This window comes from Rattus rattus, chromosome 6 (genome assembly GCF_011064425.1).
Source record: "Rattus rattus isolate New Zealand chromosome 6, Rrattus_CSIRO_v1, whole genome shotgun sequence".
Classification (NCBI taxonomy): Eukaryota; Metazoa; Chordata; class Mammalia; order Rodentia; family Muridae; genus Rattus; species Rattus rattus.
Genome location: NC_046159.1, coordinates 121,029,366 through 121,044,640, shown reverse-complemented (window position 1 = coordinate 121,044,640; position 15,275 = coordinate 121,029,366). Strand labels below are relative to the sequence as shown.

The 15,275-nt window shown below is 44.6% G+C and overlaps 1 protein-coding gene across 3 annotated transcripts in view; it reads left to right on the top strand.

The window, feature by feature from the left end:
* The window catches only part of St7 (suppression of tumorigenicity 7), a 233,844-nt gene extending 219,093 nt beyond the window's left edge, over positions 1-14,751 (top strand). For all 3 annotated transcript variants that reach the window (XM_032906915.1, XM_032906916.1, XM_032906917.1), the window contains 3 exons: positions 4,377-4,469; positions 7,115-7,254; positions 14,395-14,751. In XM_032906915.1, coding sequence (XP_032762806.1) covers positions 4,377-4,469; positions 7,115-7,254; positions 14,395-14,490 — 329 coding nt within the window. In that variant the 3' untranslated portion in view covers positions 14,491-14,751. The remainder of the gene's footprint in view (positions 1-4,376; positions 4,470-7,114; positions 7,255-14,394) is intronic.
* Positions 14,752-15,275: the final 524 nt, after the last annotated feature.

The window sequence follows — 15,275 nt, the reverse complement described above, 5'->3', positions numbered from 1 at the left end:
CCCAAATAGAACTCTTTATTTTCTTTTCGGAGCCCCCACCCCAAGAATCCACTAAATAATGTATAAGATTTGAAGGTGGTGCTTCTGAAGGGGACTAAGGAGAGTGTTTCCATTGAGAAGGGAAAATGGCCCATTGTTGAAGCATAGGATGAGATTATGATTCTAATTTATTCTCTTTGAACCTAATGTCAAATGCTCTTCACTGTAAGATGTGGTTCTTAGGACACTTCCTCCAGCCTTCCCCCCATAAGGCTGGTATCATTTGGACTTCTAACTGACCCCTACCCCTACCCCTAACAGATCTAAGGATGTATTTTATAAGTTGAAAGAAAGCAGAGATGGGTTAAAGCCCCAGGTCTGAGCTAACACACTGACAGCCAGCCTCCAGTCATGGCAAGTCAGGATCTTCCTGTGCTTCCAAGGCTGGCCTCAAACATGCAGGCTACAGTGATTATCCTGCTTCAGTCTCTAGAATAACACAGAAGGCATATTTCTGTACCCTTGGCTTTACTTAAGTTCTGAGAAATTCTGGTCTTCCTGATCGCCTATACTCTATTGAGCAAACATTTATTGAATCCTTCCCCTGTAACAGGCTTTATACTTGTGGAAATCAAGGTGTAAACGCTTTGTAAGAAGCATTTGTGAGTGCACACATATATTTTCCAATACAGGTTTTATGCATATATGTACAGAAGCAACTACATGTGTATCTGTGCATATAGACAGATTGTTCAGGCAGTGCTAGTATGGCAATAGAATAAGTGTTGGGGGCCACTAATGAGTTAGGAAGGTCACCCTAAAACCCTAGAATTCCTTCTTGGAAATTAGGAAAAACCATACTTAAATTCAACCAAAGGAAAACGAGTTTCTCAAGGTCAGTTTACTTCACTGTTACAGCTGAAAGAATATGGATCAAAAGCCCGACTTTGATCTCTGTCTTTTCCTTATTTCTGCATTGAAATGACTAATGAAATACAGGTGGCCTTCATGACCATTACTTGTACTGCAGTCAGACATAGCACATGAGACTTGTATTTGGATGGTACTGTTCTGCTCCCGCAGCTGCAGGTCCATTTGTGAACTCATAGCAGCACTTTCACTCAGTGCTCCCCGATGGAGAAGTTTTGGGTCCAGTAGAGACGGAAGGAAGGTAAAGAGAGCCCTGAACTGGACAGGGTAGCTTGGCCCTTGAACTGTGCCAGCATAGGGTCGGCTGGTCTTAGGACCACTGCTGTAAACATGCTTTTTGACAAGAGACTGACAGTGGACGTGGAGCTCGAATTCACTTTCAGCTCCCTGCATTACACATAAGCTCAATAATGTTCTATTTGAAAGGAAAAATAACATTTCTATCTGTCTGTATAATGGGTAGGGTGGCAGCTCGCTAATTTTCTCATGTCTCCAGCTGTATCCCTCTGTGGTTTTGTTGGTGCTCTCTCAGATGCTGCTGAGAGCCTCTGCCCTGTACAGCAACGAGCAGTTTGGTGTCTAGGAAGTGATTTTGACTGGGGTGGGCAGAAGACAGGCACGTGCCTTACACTAGACTGTACAGGACATTTTGGTGTACTCCTTAAGTAATTCAGGACCTTAGTTACACCTCTGAAGAAAAGCAGCATTCAGACAGGGAGGCTGCCATGAAGGGAAGAGTGGAGATACCACTCACGTACCGTTTCTTAAAAGTGCAAGTAGCCTAGGTTTTCTGCTCAGTTTTGAACCACATATCTGTACAGTTTTAATTTATCTAAACCATGTTTCTGAAAGACTTTTAGGAAGTGCATAGTCATTTGAAAATAGTATCTTCAAATCATCTATTTCTATTTGAACCACTGAATAAGTGGGTTCTTGGGATTTACACTGACAAAATCTCTGGACATTTGGTGAAAGCTTCAAGACTCATGAAGTCAGTGCTGCCTCAGTGAGAGGGACAGGAGGCAGGAGGGAACTGGTGAGGGCCGGGCACTGCCTCTTCCCCTTCTTCCCCATTCTTACCTCAGGCTTTGTTGGACCCCGCACAGCAGGGTGGGTGAAGGATAGAATTGCAAGTAGAAATTGTGTTTGCTTTTGTTTAGTGAAGCCAAATCTTAATATTATTTTTATGAACTTAATGTAAATGATATCTGACATTAGGAAAAGAAATCTTAAGGGTTCCATAAACATACAGGAAGCATATCTCTATATATTTATAAATTGTGTATTAGCAAAATCTCCACCCTTTCAACAAAGATGAGAACCGATTAAAAGAAAAAAAGGATTAAGTTGATGCATAAAGTTCTCTGTGCATGTGAATATGGAAGGAGCAGGTCCCACTTGAAGATGCCATTCAGTCGTTAGATTTCCATAGTCAAGCACTCTGAAGGGCGTGTGCTCCTATATTTCTCTTTAAACAAATTCTTTCCTGAAGTTCAAACTGACTTCCATTTTAAATGAAGTTTACTTTTCAAAATTAGTAGCCATTATGAAAACTGTTTTTTCTTTTTGTGTATGAACCTGAATAGATTATAAAACAATAGCCTAGTTATACATGGAGAATAACACACAGAGACAGTGACAGAGAGAGAGAGAGAGAGAGAGAGAGAGAGAGAGAGAGAGAGAGAGAGAGAGAGAAGGAAGAGGAGGAGGAGGAGGGATGCTTTCAGAGACACTATCATTTATTAAGAGGTGTATTGAAATCCTGCCATTCTGTAGCTTATGTTTAAAAATAGGTGTTCTCCAGAAACGATTTTAGTGAGTGGATGCTATAGGATCACTACAAGGTTCTTTCCTTTTCTTGTTTTGTTTTGTCCATTGTTTGTGTTGCTCTCATTGTTTTGCAAGCCTGCTTCTGGTGACATAGGTACTAGTTTCTTCTTCAACATCTTCGTGACTTAACAGCGCCTGAGACACAACTCTGCTGTCATCTGAGCTAACTGGCAAAAGTCAACTTTGTTTATGGGAAAGGTCTGATTGAAGTAGGGTGAACCTTCAATTATAAGAAGAGCTAAAGTCTGGGGTGTTTTTAATGTTTTAATCTGTTTAAGAGGTTTCTGTTACAAAAAGAAAATTTGTAACATTTTTACCTCAGCAAACTGCCAGCAAACTGGCTCTGTTCTAATCCCACATTCATCGTGATTTATATTCTCCATGGCAATGTGCTATAACCTCACAGCGATACCACTGTGGTGTGGATTGACTGCATTCCAAATGCTGGGAATCACATACATGCTGTTTTTACTTTTAAATAATATTCAGACACCAGAATAAATACCATATGTGCTGTGATGCTGGTTACAATGGAACCTTGTCGTTTCTTGTGAGGGAGAATGTTCTTTGTCTCTGATTCTTATTTGAAATCAGTATGCAGAAAGCATATATGTACATTGACAGCATTTTTGTAAAGGCTTTGGTAATTACAGGGCTAAGGATGCAGAATGATTCCCTAACGTGTAGCATTTAAAACTGTAAATGTTGTTGCTTGCTTACTGCCATCATCCCTCACAGACACATACAGGCCAGGATTGTTGTTAACTGGCGTTCCCAGGGTGGTGTATGGCTTTTCTGTTCTGTATCTACAATATGCAGCCATTAAAGGACATCTGTTGAAGAGAAATGAACTCCGTGAGCGCTGCTCATAGGAGCAGTGAGACTAACATGCTGCTGACATTGGAACAGGGAGAATAACACACTCGATAATGGGGATGGATGGATTGATTGGAAAGCCATAATTCAGTGAAAAGCCTAATGTCATCTGATGCCATAGACACAGAATTTAGGTGGCCTGACATCATCAAAATGTAGACGATCAATCTCTCCTAGTCATCCCCCCCCACCATGATATTGAAAGATTTAAAAGGTTCATAAAGTGTAGAAATACCTCTCAAATCATGTGCTTTAAGTTTTTGTATTTGTCCATCCTGGTTGGAGTTCTAATCCACTTGGACATGTTTTTCAACTAGACACAGCAGAATGCCTTTCATATTTGTACAATCTGCAGCAAGCTCCAACGAGCCAGTCCATGTTCAGTTCTGGGGAAAGCACTTCAATCCAGGTTTAAATTATTACCATTGGTTTGGCCTTATTGAATTAGTGCTTAAAACATTTTCATAATATTTTATACATGATGAAACCCTAGGCATTGATATTGATGGTTTCCCTGCCCTTCTGCACCTCTATCCCCACCCAGTTTTGCGAGCCCAGAATATATAGTGTGAGATTAATGTGTGAGTAATGCATCATAATGCACTCCTGACATTTTGTCTGGCACATGCCTCAGAGTTTGGGTAAGTCTTGTCTCTCTTAGAGCAGCGTGTTCCATAAGAAAAATGCTCATGAGTTCTCCTTTGAGGTTGGGAAGTTAGGGGATAAATATATGCCTTTAGTGTGTTGTCTTTCCTTTGCAGCTTTCCGGATGATCCCATATCCCCTGGAGAAGGGGCACCTATTTTATCCATACCCAATCTGTACAGAGACAGCTGACCGGGAGCTACTTCCCTGTAAGTGTCATTCCTCTGCACCCTTCCTTTCACCCAGGGAGGGGGACATTGTGTGATAAGTGTGGATATTGTCCTTATTAACTTTCTCCTAACCCCTGGCCTTCTTTGATAGCATAGGTACAGAAATGAATAATGTGGATGGGTTGGACTTCCTGCTTGTCCGAGTCGTTCTACATTCTTCATAGGGAAAGATACCAAAGGCCCGAAATTTAGCAGAGGCATCATGTATGTATTGGTATGAGCATTTGGAGCCCTGACATAGTGTCTGCTCTGAAGGCTGGTTTATCACGGAAGGGTCTACTTAGGCTCTCCTGCAGGTCTGAGGCAGTCTGTACAGGCTGGGGTTTGAAAAGGAAGTGCTGATGTCAGAAGAAGCTACAGTTGGGTCATGGGTGGGAGGGCAGGACCAGGCCACTGGTATCACTGCCAGAGACAGAGCTCTGAGTGGAAAAGGCTGTGTGTTGTTCACGGTGATGCAATATCCCTGGCTAGACAGTTTCTGTGAACGTCTCATGGGTTACACATACTGAGTTGGTTGACATGTGCAGAGTACACATGCGGCCTAAGCACTGTCATAGAGTGGGAGACCCTACCCTCAAACACCTTAGGCCTTCACAGCCTAATGCTCATGTGGTAACATGTGGAATGGACTGTAATATAACATTGTTTTGACAATCCAAGCTAAATAGCTATTATCCAATCAGACTTGGTACAGGGATCATATCTGAGGTCTTCATGTGGCCCTGACTTGGGAAATTTTTCCCCCTCAGATGCTAATTACCCTTTGGGTCTCTCCCCTCCTCCTCCCCCTACCCCCACCACTTCATCTTTCCTGTCACCCATTTTTCCTTTACTAGCTCTGGTGATATAATATCTAATAGCTAAAGCATATATAAATATTTCCCCAAGAATAGTGTAACTTTGGAGAGCTGGTATATAATAAAATCTCAGACACCAGCATTACTGATGCAGTCATAACTCTTCACCACAGTGACACCTGCATACAGAAGTCATTGCTGCCATCAGATTGGGCCTCTGGGAGAGCCTCCCGTTTCCATGCGAGGCAGCCCACCCTAGGGCTTGTTGTTTAAAGAGCTGGAAGAGTTCTGTGTTGTCCTCATGTCAGAGCTTCATTTTAAAGGCTTCTGTGCATCACATGACATTAGTTTGATTTCAGAAATCCCCATGTGGGCCCATCATTTCCCTTTTGATGCCCCTTCATGGAGATCCTTATTAAAGTTTCCATTTCCTGGTAGAAAGGCTGTTTTCTGAAAAGTATACTATGTTTTAAAATGTTTTAATCGAATCCAATTAAGTTTCCATGAGTATAGATTAGTTATTAGAACAATATTACACTTCTTAAAAGAAATGTTATAACCACAGTTTCCATAAGCCTTGAAAAAGAAAAATGCGGCTCCGATTTACTGAAATGGATGTCATGATTCAACTGTGATATCACTTCAGAACCCCTTATGGTTGGATTCTGAGTGTGAGCTGTAAAGAGATTTAGCTGGTAGGAACACCACTCACATTTTGTTCATTAAAAGTATAATTACTGGCGTAGTGGGCCCTATATGCACTCAGCCAGGTTTGTCCCTCAGCAGGCTGATGTCCTCATGTGCAGGGAGGCAAGCTTGCATGTGCTCCAAGCCTCCTGACAGTTTCTCTTTGTTTTCAGCCCTGTGGATTAAGGCTCTGAGTAACAAAGCTTACTGAATACCTTACTGAAATCCCTAATGAAGGGTCTTTAGAGCTTGTATTTCGGTGGGGAATGGGCTTTGTAGATTCTAGTGGTTCCAGCAGTAGTCTTGTGGACCTGCAGTTTCACAGCCCCTTCTGTCAAGGTCTCACCAGCAGTCATTTGTCTCTGCACACACGGCCCATGCCCCCTGGCCAGCATCTCTTACCAGACCATAGTCACGGGCAGTCACGTGATATGTTGAGGAGAGTTCTTCATTACAGTTCGTAATGTTTTCATACCATAGCCTCTTTCGTTTTAATAAGAACCAGTGTTTAATGTTTAAATGCTATGAAGGATACCCTAAAGACTGTTGCTTCCTCTGCCCTCCTGATTGTTTAAGTATAGTTATTGTCAGGAGTTTCCTACAGTGGTGTCAGATAACCCTAGGAAGTTTGACCCTCGGCCCTGCAGGTTGAATAGGACTATATGTGAGGTCTTCAGTGAATGTCTATTGGGATAGCACCCATCACTGATATCCTTAGACTGTCAGGAAAAAACAAGATAAACTCATATTGCCTTACTATAATGATTTAAAACTACAGTAAAATAAAAATAGGACAGTACTACATGCACACATGTACACATACTTGATTTGGGAATTCCTATCAGAAATGTGTATTGTAATTTGGATTGGGTTTTGCTGTTTTGTATTTGCTTTTGAGAAAGGAACACTATGGTGCACATGAATGTGTGACACCCCCAGGCTAACCCTATAGTGTCTCTCCCTGAAGTACTGCAGGAGAACTTGGACTTGGTTGAAGCAGCCAGGTAGTAAAGGTAGCAGAGGCAGGTGTGAGCTGGGGGATGCCCAGGATCCTGCCCATCTCATTGGTCAAGGGGTGCCAGACTCCCTAGGGTGCTTCTCACTTGAGTTCTAATGGTTCCCTTCTTGTTTTCTCCTCAGCTTTCCATGAAGTCTCAGTTTACCCAAAGAAGGAACTTCCCTTCTTCATCCTCTTCACTGCTGGATTGTGTTCCTTCACAGCCATGCTGGCCCTCCTGACACATCAGTTTCCGGAACTTATGGGAGTCTTCGCAAAAGCTGTGAGTGTTGGCTGAGAGGGGGCCTTAGGCAATGGGCAGGTGGACAGAGAAAGCCAAGGGAAGGAGCCAGAGGGTTCGGAGCTGTTTGCAGAAGCGGCCAAAAGCCTGAAGAGTATTTAGTGTTCATTATCATCAGAGCGAGTGATGGCTGGAGGGCAGTGAGAGTGCAGTGTTAGTGTATGCCTCCCCTCCCTCCCCAAAGAAATCCTCAGCACCTTCCAGAGAGTGCACGAAGTCCAAAGGATGATGTGATTTAGGGAATCCTCTAAAGTGAGAAATGGGCAGGGTGTGTCTATACTGAGTGGCACTTTCTAGTTCTTGGATGTTGTGAATCTTTCATTCATGAATTTTGTTTCCCAAGATTATTTATGTGATGTTCTTAATGGCTAAAACCCTTGGGCTGTTTGGGTAATGAACTGTGAGAATGTGAGAAAGCTTGTAGTGAAATGAACCAAGGTGACATTTAGAAATAGGAAAATCCATGCAGAGCCTTGTGAGAGGGTAGGAGACTGAACCCTAGAGGAAAGGATCAGCCCTGCTTGCTAAGAACCAGTTTCCCCGGAGAGACCTGATCATTTCTGTCAGACTGTGAGGGTGAATGTCCTAATTTTGCCACAGTGAACTGTCAGATAGAAGGAATAGAGAGAAAAGTATGCATTGCTTCCCAGCCATCTGATTTCAAGATGCATGGATCAGCACGGATGGTCTCCATCCTTCTGCCTCTACCGTGGCCCTGCCAGGTCCTGAGTCAGTTCCTCAACCACAAATTCCCTGCTCTCAGGCCTCTCCCTGCCTTGTGGCTGCCCAGGTCAGCCTCCTAATGCTGTCTCACCTCTGTCTGGTATACAAACACAAGAAAAGAGCTATCTAAATTTCCAGTAAGCATGTCACTTCCCAGTTTTTATCCACTGGTTCCCAGTGATTTGGGGGCAAAACTCTCAGTCCTTTTGCTTGCTCTAAAGGAGCTTTTTTCTTGTAGTGACCCTTTGATGACCTTGTTAGCCTCACACCTCACAGTTCTTACAGACTCCAGTTTTCAGCCATAGTGAAGTGCTCACAAAGCCCACATGCACCAGGCCCGTGCACCTCAGTGCCCTTACAAGTGCTGTTTGTTATGCATGGAATGCCTCATGGCCAGCACTCTGCTGTCTCCTAAAGACTTATTCTTGTGTAATACTGTACTCATTTCTCCGCAGTTGAGGGGCATGTCTCCATGTTCCCACAGAGTTCCATGAAGGCCAACATTAGCACGTATGATTGATGGGAAATTGTCTGTGCCCCATTAGACTGCAGTCTTTGAAAGCAAGTCTGTGCCTTCCTCATATCTGTGTTCCCAACACTGCACAGAGCCTGGATCACTGTAGGTTCTCAATAAATGATTGCTAAATGGATGAATAGCAATCTCTGCAGAAAAAATAAACAGTATAAAAATCAGATACAGTTTACTGTTTCTCCCTTCCCTTGTGATCATAAATCCTTCCAGGTGAAAGGGTCCTCAAATAAAGTACCTTCTACTGTGGCTGTGAAAGGACATCTGGGTGTATCAAAGACACTGTTATACACGGGCTCACTGTGAATACCACTGTGCATAGGCTCACTGTGTTGTGCATGGGATTCCCATTTAACATGGTGCCCATTGCACCAATGGCCATTCGGAGCTTCATATTGTTCCACTCACAACACTTTCTTTCACTTCTACTTACACTCATTTCACACTCTGGGAGCTCACCAAAGAAATCTGCTTTCTCTCATAAATTCTCAGGACAGCTTCTCTCTATACAGGCCAACTTGAACTTCTAACTCTCTTCTTCCTTCCTTCGGGGAAATTAAGTTTTCTTATGTCTCCTACATATTTTCTCAAATCAGCATTACCAAATTGCTGCCCTGGATGCCTTTGGTCCCAGGGCCTGTGCTATCCACTGTCTTCTCCTCCGCAGCTAGCCTCTGAGGGGAAGGAGTTGGCACAGATTCGGGTATAATGCAGTTAAAATGTGTAGCAGGTCAAAAATGCAGTTCTGGAGCTAGATGTTTACTGTTCCCATTTTTCTGTTTCCCCTTCAAACCCTCATATAACATGTACAAAAGCATCTCCTTGTTCCAATGTTCATTGTTAAGCTAGCAGATAACCATTGCTGGAGGTATGGGGTCTCAGAGATCCTTAGCCTCTATGTGCCAATAGCGCTTGTGGCCATACCAGCAAAATTCAGAACCTTGATGTTCACACCAGGAGTCTGTATTTTTAGCAGTGAGCCCACAAGCCTTTGAGGGTGGGAGTTGAAGATTTTATGCCCTTGAAGGAGTCTGACTTCAGAAAAGGTAAACCTTTGAGAAGTCATTTGAGGTTATGGTATAGTCTGTCATAGTTATTCAAGTGACAGCTGTCTAGAATTAGTACTTTCAGTCTGCCTGTGCCTTGGGACACCAAGGGAGCTTAGAGATTACTGATAACTGCCCTCCCTAGGGCCTATTGCCTACTTGACCCAGTGCAGCACAGGCATTAGAGTTTACAGTTGTTCCCTGGAGATTCAGGTCTGCAGTCACTGCCGAGAAGCACAGAACTGAATGGATGGTATCCAGCAAAGGAATCGGAAGGAGAGCAGATGGCAAATAGATTCCCTAGACATGCCACACAGCAGTCTCTCAGAAAACTGGGCATTAAGCACTGACTGTACTCCTCACTTCTATTTCCAAAGCATTGGTCTTACATCTAGAATCAAATGACTGGATAAAATTGATTTGGCTTTGCAGTATTCCTACTCCCTACCATGGTGTGGTTGTGTGGTCAATTGCTCCTAATTTTAACAAGCATGCTTTCCAACCTCAACTCGGAGGATCAAAGCTGCCTTGCCCTTAATGGAGTTCCAGCACTGTCCGATCTGGAGAGGTTTAGGAAGAAAGGGAGGGAGATGGGTGGCGGCATGAAGAAGGCAGGGGATCTCAGAAGGGCCCAGTGTATCCTCGGCAGACGCTTCATCTGCACCTCCCCACTCCATCAGACCTCTGAGAGCCCCTGCCCAACACCTGGGGGTTATCACAGCTGCCCCGTAGGCTGTCTGCAGCCATTTGCAGCTTGAGAAAGTGATTTTTTTCAGTCCTCTCCCGCGATAAGGCCCTGGGTGTGATGACTTTTAGTAGATGCAGAGAGATTGCACTGCCACCCCCCAGGCTCCACACCGTGGGAACTCTAGCATGTTTGTTCCCTAACACAGCCAGTCCCAGCACCCTTAGACAGTGAGTCACTGGAGAGGCGTGAGTAGAGAGGCTGAGACTGGCTGCCTACAATCTAATCTACCTCGATGACTTAGGACTAACTCTTCCTAGAATGTTTGGTTCTTAAGATAAGGCAGCTCATATAAGTAAGCTACCATACAGGCCCAGCTCTGCCCAGAATGTGGGAAGGTCAGCACTCTGACCCCTTCTGCTCTTGAGGGCCTGTCTTTCCTCCTCTGCTCTCACTCCTTTGAGACTGCACCCCCTAACTTCTGCCTCATCTTCATTTATAGGCCTGGAGTCTTTGAAGTCTGATATTGATTACAGTGGGATGTCAATTGTCTGCTTGCGACAGGGCACCTGGAACCTATTCAGATAAGCAAGAGGTTTCCACTGTGAACCCAGTGAGCTTCAAGCTGTGACCTTCCTCTCAGTGACAGTGTCTCAGGGAAAGGAGGATGAGGCGATTGAAGTGCCACTCTCTCCTTTTTTATGGGCTCAGTTGCATTTTCTCACCAGTGGATACTAATTGAGTTATGGGGCACTTGGGTTAGAAATTCGACCATGTCTCTCTGCCCTCTGGACAGAGGTTTTGGACATTGAGAGAGATGAGTTGATCCAAGTTGCCTGGTTTTGCTCATTCAGATTTAACTCTTTGGGCAATAAATTTTCCTTTTAGTCTAGAAATGAAACTGCTGTTTCTCTTCAAGCATTATTAGATTTCTGGTCAAAGGTACTGGTGGTTTCTCATGCATCTAAAGGACCAGCTGAGTGTCCTAAGGCACCCAAGGAGCAAGGCATGCTCCTACAGACCTTCGTACCTCCTGACCAGGGCCACTGACCCTGGCTGGTGGTGACTGGAAGCTCGTAGTCACTTCAGAGCCTCTCTGCTATGTAGCTTCTTCCTTATAGATAGGGATAGGGCGGAGGGATAGGGAAGGGTCCTAAGAAGGACGGTGGCCTGGGCGTGAGAGGGGACGCATCTCAGCTGCGCTTCTGTAAGGAAATACATGAGGCTGTCCAGGCTGATGCTCAGACCTTCCTCAGTCACCCATCCAGGATATCAGGAAGAAAGAGTAGGGCATTACATACACTGGAGGAGTGGAATGTCATCTCCTCATGCAATCTCGGTGAGGAGAGCAGATGTAGTATAGCAAGGAAGACCACTGTATCTTGGCATGCAGTGGGGAAAAGGGGGAATTATGGGGCGCAGAGTGAAGCTTCTGGTCTAAGTCAAGTTAATGTTCCCCAGAAACAAAAAACAAACAGGCAAAGCTGTCTTTATTTTAAGTTATGTTATGACAGATTGTCTTCATGCTGCCCTCTGGTTGAGCGCCCCCGTCCCCCATGCCCACACTTTAGGGTGTGGAATTGTGCAGGGTACAGTCTTGAGAATGCTTTTCTCCCATGGCTCTGACTCAGGGCATACATGCTGAGTGGTTTCTCTCCTATGCCTTTCCAACCCCCCTGTGCCTTTCCAACTTCCCTCTTCCCAAATCTGCTCAGTACAGCCACCAACAATATCGCCTTGCTTGTTGACCTGTGCTTTCCAGTGCCTGCTAGAGTCCCTGCTTTATCCCCACAGATGGATCCTCTTTACGGAATTGAGTACTGTACACAAACACTGTCACCTTCGCAGCCTTGGTCATCTATCATTGTGTATCTGCCTCTTGCTGTGTATACCATAATTTTGTAAATGCAGTTTTATAGTGTTAGTAGGTTAGTGTAGTGTTAGTAAGATCCGTGTATTTGGTCCATACCATCCTTTTACACCCAGGGTGTTGGAAACCTTTCAGAGGCAGCCAGGCAGGGGTCATCCCTGGGCCCAGTGTTTCTACAATGCTTTGCAGCCTTCTCCATGATGGAACACGGCCCATTTCTAAACTGGGAAGGCTGGGATACTCCATCCTGGGGGTTCTCAACCTTCCTAATGCTGCAACCCTTGAATACAATTAATTCCTCATGTTGTGGTGACCCTCAACCATAAAATCACTTGTTACTACTTTATAACTATAATTTTGCTACTATTATGAATCATAATGTAAATATCTGTGTTTTCTGAGAAGTCTTAGGCCAGACTCTGTGTAAGGATGATGCCACAGGTTGAGAAGTGCTGTTGTAGAGTACTCCCCCAAGTCCCAAGGATATTTTCAGAATATCAGAAACTACCATGAGCCTAACACCCACTGAGCAGGGAGCCCCTGGGGCTGCCTGTTTCTCAACTGCAAATTCAGCCTGGCACTCAAGGCTTCCAGCCAGTCTGCACTGCCTGTATTTCAGTGACACTGAGCTACTCACCATCTGATGGTTTCCTTGCCCATATTCTGACTATAGTGAGACCTAGAGTGTGTACTTCACACATATCTGCAACCCTGGCACTGACAGCACCTCCTGACACACCTTCCATCTACTGGGGTCTGTTTTCATGGTATCATTTGACAGAGTTTCTTGATCTTCTCAACACTTCTCTCTTCTACTCCAGCCTGGCTTCTCTCTCTTTCCTGAACACCCTGGGTGTCTACCCCAACTGCTTACCATGGCCTATGTGTATAACTTGACTCTGTCTACATCTTATTGTCCTTGCTCCTTCTACCCCTTGGCAGCTTCAGGAGAGAAAGTTTTATCCTAGGGTCCCTTTTTCTCATGTAGTACTTAATTTGATGATGTAGCTACAATGTATGTTATCAGATTTCTTGGTATGTTCCAACCACATTAAACACACAGACACATGTATATATGCATACTCACACGCGTGTGCACATGTGCGCGCACACACACACACGCGCGCGCGCGCGCGCGCGCGCAGCATCCTGAGTCTTTGAATTTAGGACACCTGCTTTTCATACCTCTTATTTTGAAGATTCAAACTCAGAGTATGGAGCAGTCAGGATAATGCTATGAGTTTACTGGCTCTACTGCCTACTAACTTTGTCTACACTCAGAACCGTGCTCCCACTCCTGAAGTTTATATTTACTCCTGAAGGAGTTATATGTGAAATCTTTGTTGGTACTGACTGTGCTGTTCCATGGATAGGATTAGGGCAAAAGACAACACAGTAAAGAACCAAGTGTTCAACCTTAGCAAGACAAGGCCTTGGTTCTCAGCAGACAGAAGACAGAGTCCTTGTCAATCCTGATCTCTTCCCTGGACAGACATCTCTTGTACAAGCTTCCCCCAATACCAGTTTGTGGATTGAAGTCAGTTGTTCTCAAGAACATCTTCAGAACAAATTTGAAATTATGAGTAACTGATAAAGCAAACTGTATTTCTTAAAAGACATATCGCTATTGCTCTGTACGCTGTACGTGTGAAAGGCAGAGAAGTATTTAGTAACCAAGAGAGAAGTCCCAGAGGTCCTGAACAGCCCTTCCTGGAGGACAAGGCCTCCCAGGGTGCCTGCCTGCTGTGCTCGCCCCAGCTCCCTGACAGATGACACAGAACACGCTGTCTAGGCTGTGCTTGGGAGACACCAGGGAACCAAAGCAATCTGGCATTTCAAACTTGACTCTTTATATCCCCTTTTCCATTTAAAGTAAGCTGTCGAGCCAGCGAGACAATCAAGTGGCCTAGGCTGTTACCATTGTGGAGCTCCTAGGTCCACTTGATACCTACCCATCATCCTCTCGGAAGATACTCATCTTCATGGTTGGGGGTAAACTGAACACTGCTAGCATCTCAGGAACTGTGGCAGATGTCAGAGGGCTGAGCGAGGCTGTCAGCAGACACTTCCTTCTTATCTGTCATGCTGGGGGTGGGGCTGGAATGCATCTTCCACTTTCCCCCTCATTTCCTGTAAACATGAGAGGGGTGTGTGCTCGGGCGGGAGGCGTTCAGAGTGGAACGTCCTAAGACGCAGGCGTGCGCGGGAGGGTTGACCTTCGTCTGGGACAGGCTTTCTCCTGACCGCTGGTTTTCTGATTTCCTTGCAGTTCCTCAGCACTTTGTTTGCCCCCTTGAACTTTGTTATGGAGAAAGTGGAAAGCATCCTCCCCTCCAGTTTGTGGCATCAGCTAACACGGATCTGAGGGAGCCTCCCAGCCTTCTCTTCCACACCATCCGCCATCTCTTCTGTGCCAACTTCTCATGGACCGCAAGAAAGCATGACTTTGAAAAAGGGAAACCATTCTGAGATTTTAAACTGTTCATGGACTATCAGTTCCTTATTAAAGGCTGGTTTTGTTGTACAAAATTTATTGATGTTCAGTTCTATTTTATTTTGCCTTCAAAACTGATCAAAAAGTAAAAAAAAAAGAAATAAATAAATGAACTTTTGTGTATTGCAACAACCTATGTCGTCTTCTATCTTTATTGTAACCATAAACATTCCAGTGTTTGCAATAAACTATTATGCTATTCTTCAAGGATATGGGGTCTGCTAAACCCACACTGATTTTCTCTGCTGGCAGAACTAGTTTCTCTGCAGAACCAATAGTCCATGATTTGGTTGGTGTCTTGAAAATTCGAGCCTCAGGGCTGAGAATACCGTTCAGTGGTGGAGTACTTACTTGCCTTGCATAGGGCCCTGGTTTCTGTGTGCCCAACATTACATAAACAAATGGATTAACAACTGAGAAAGGAAAGGAGGTAAATAGAGTCTCAAAAGCACTAGCCCTAAACCAAGTGTGCACACGTGCCAGATGGGCACAGAGAAGTCAGGTTCCAAGGTGGGCGTAGGCTCCAGTGGACCCACTGTGCCTCGGTGGGTAGTTCCAGCTTTGTAGAAGGGAAGCCACGGGCCAGCAGTCCGTCTGTCACAGAACCTGGCTGCTTACATCCTTGTGGCCGTTTGAAACTTTTGGCCCAAGAGTAC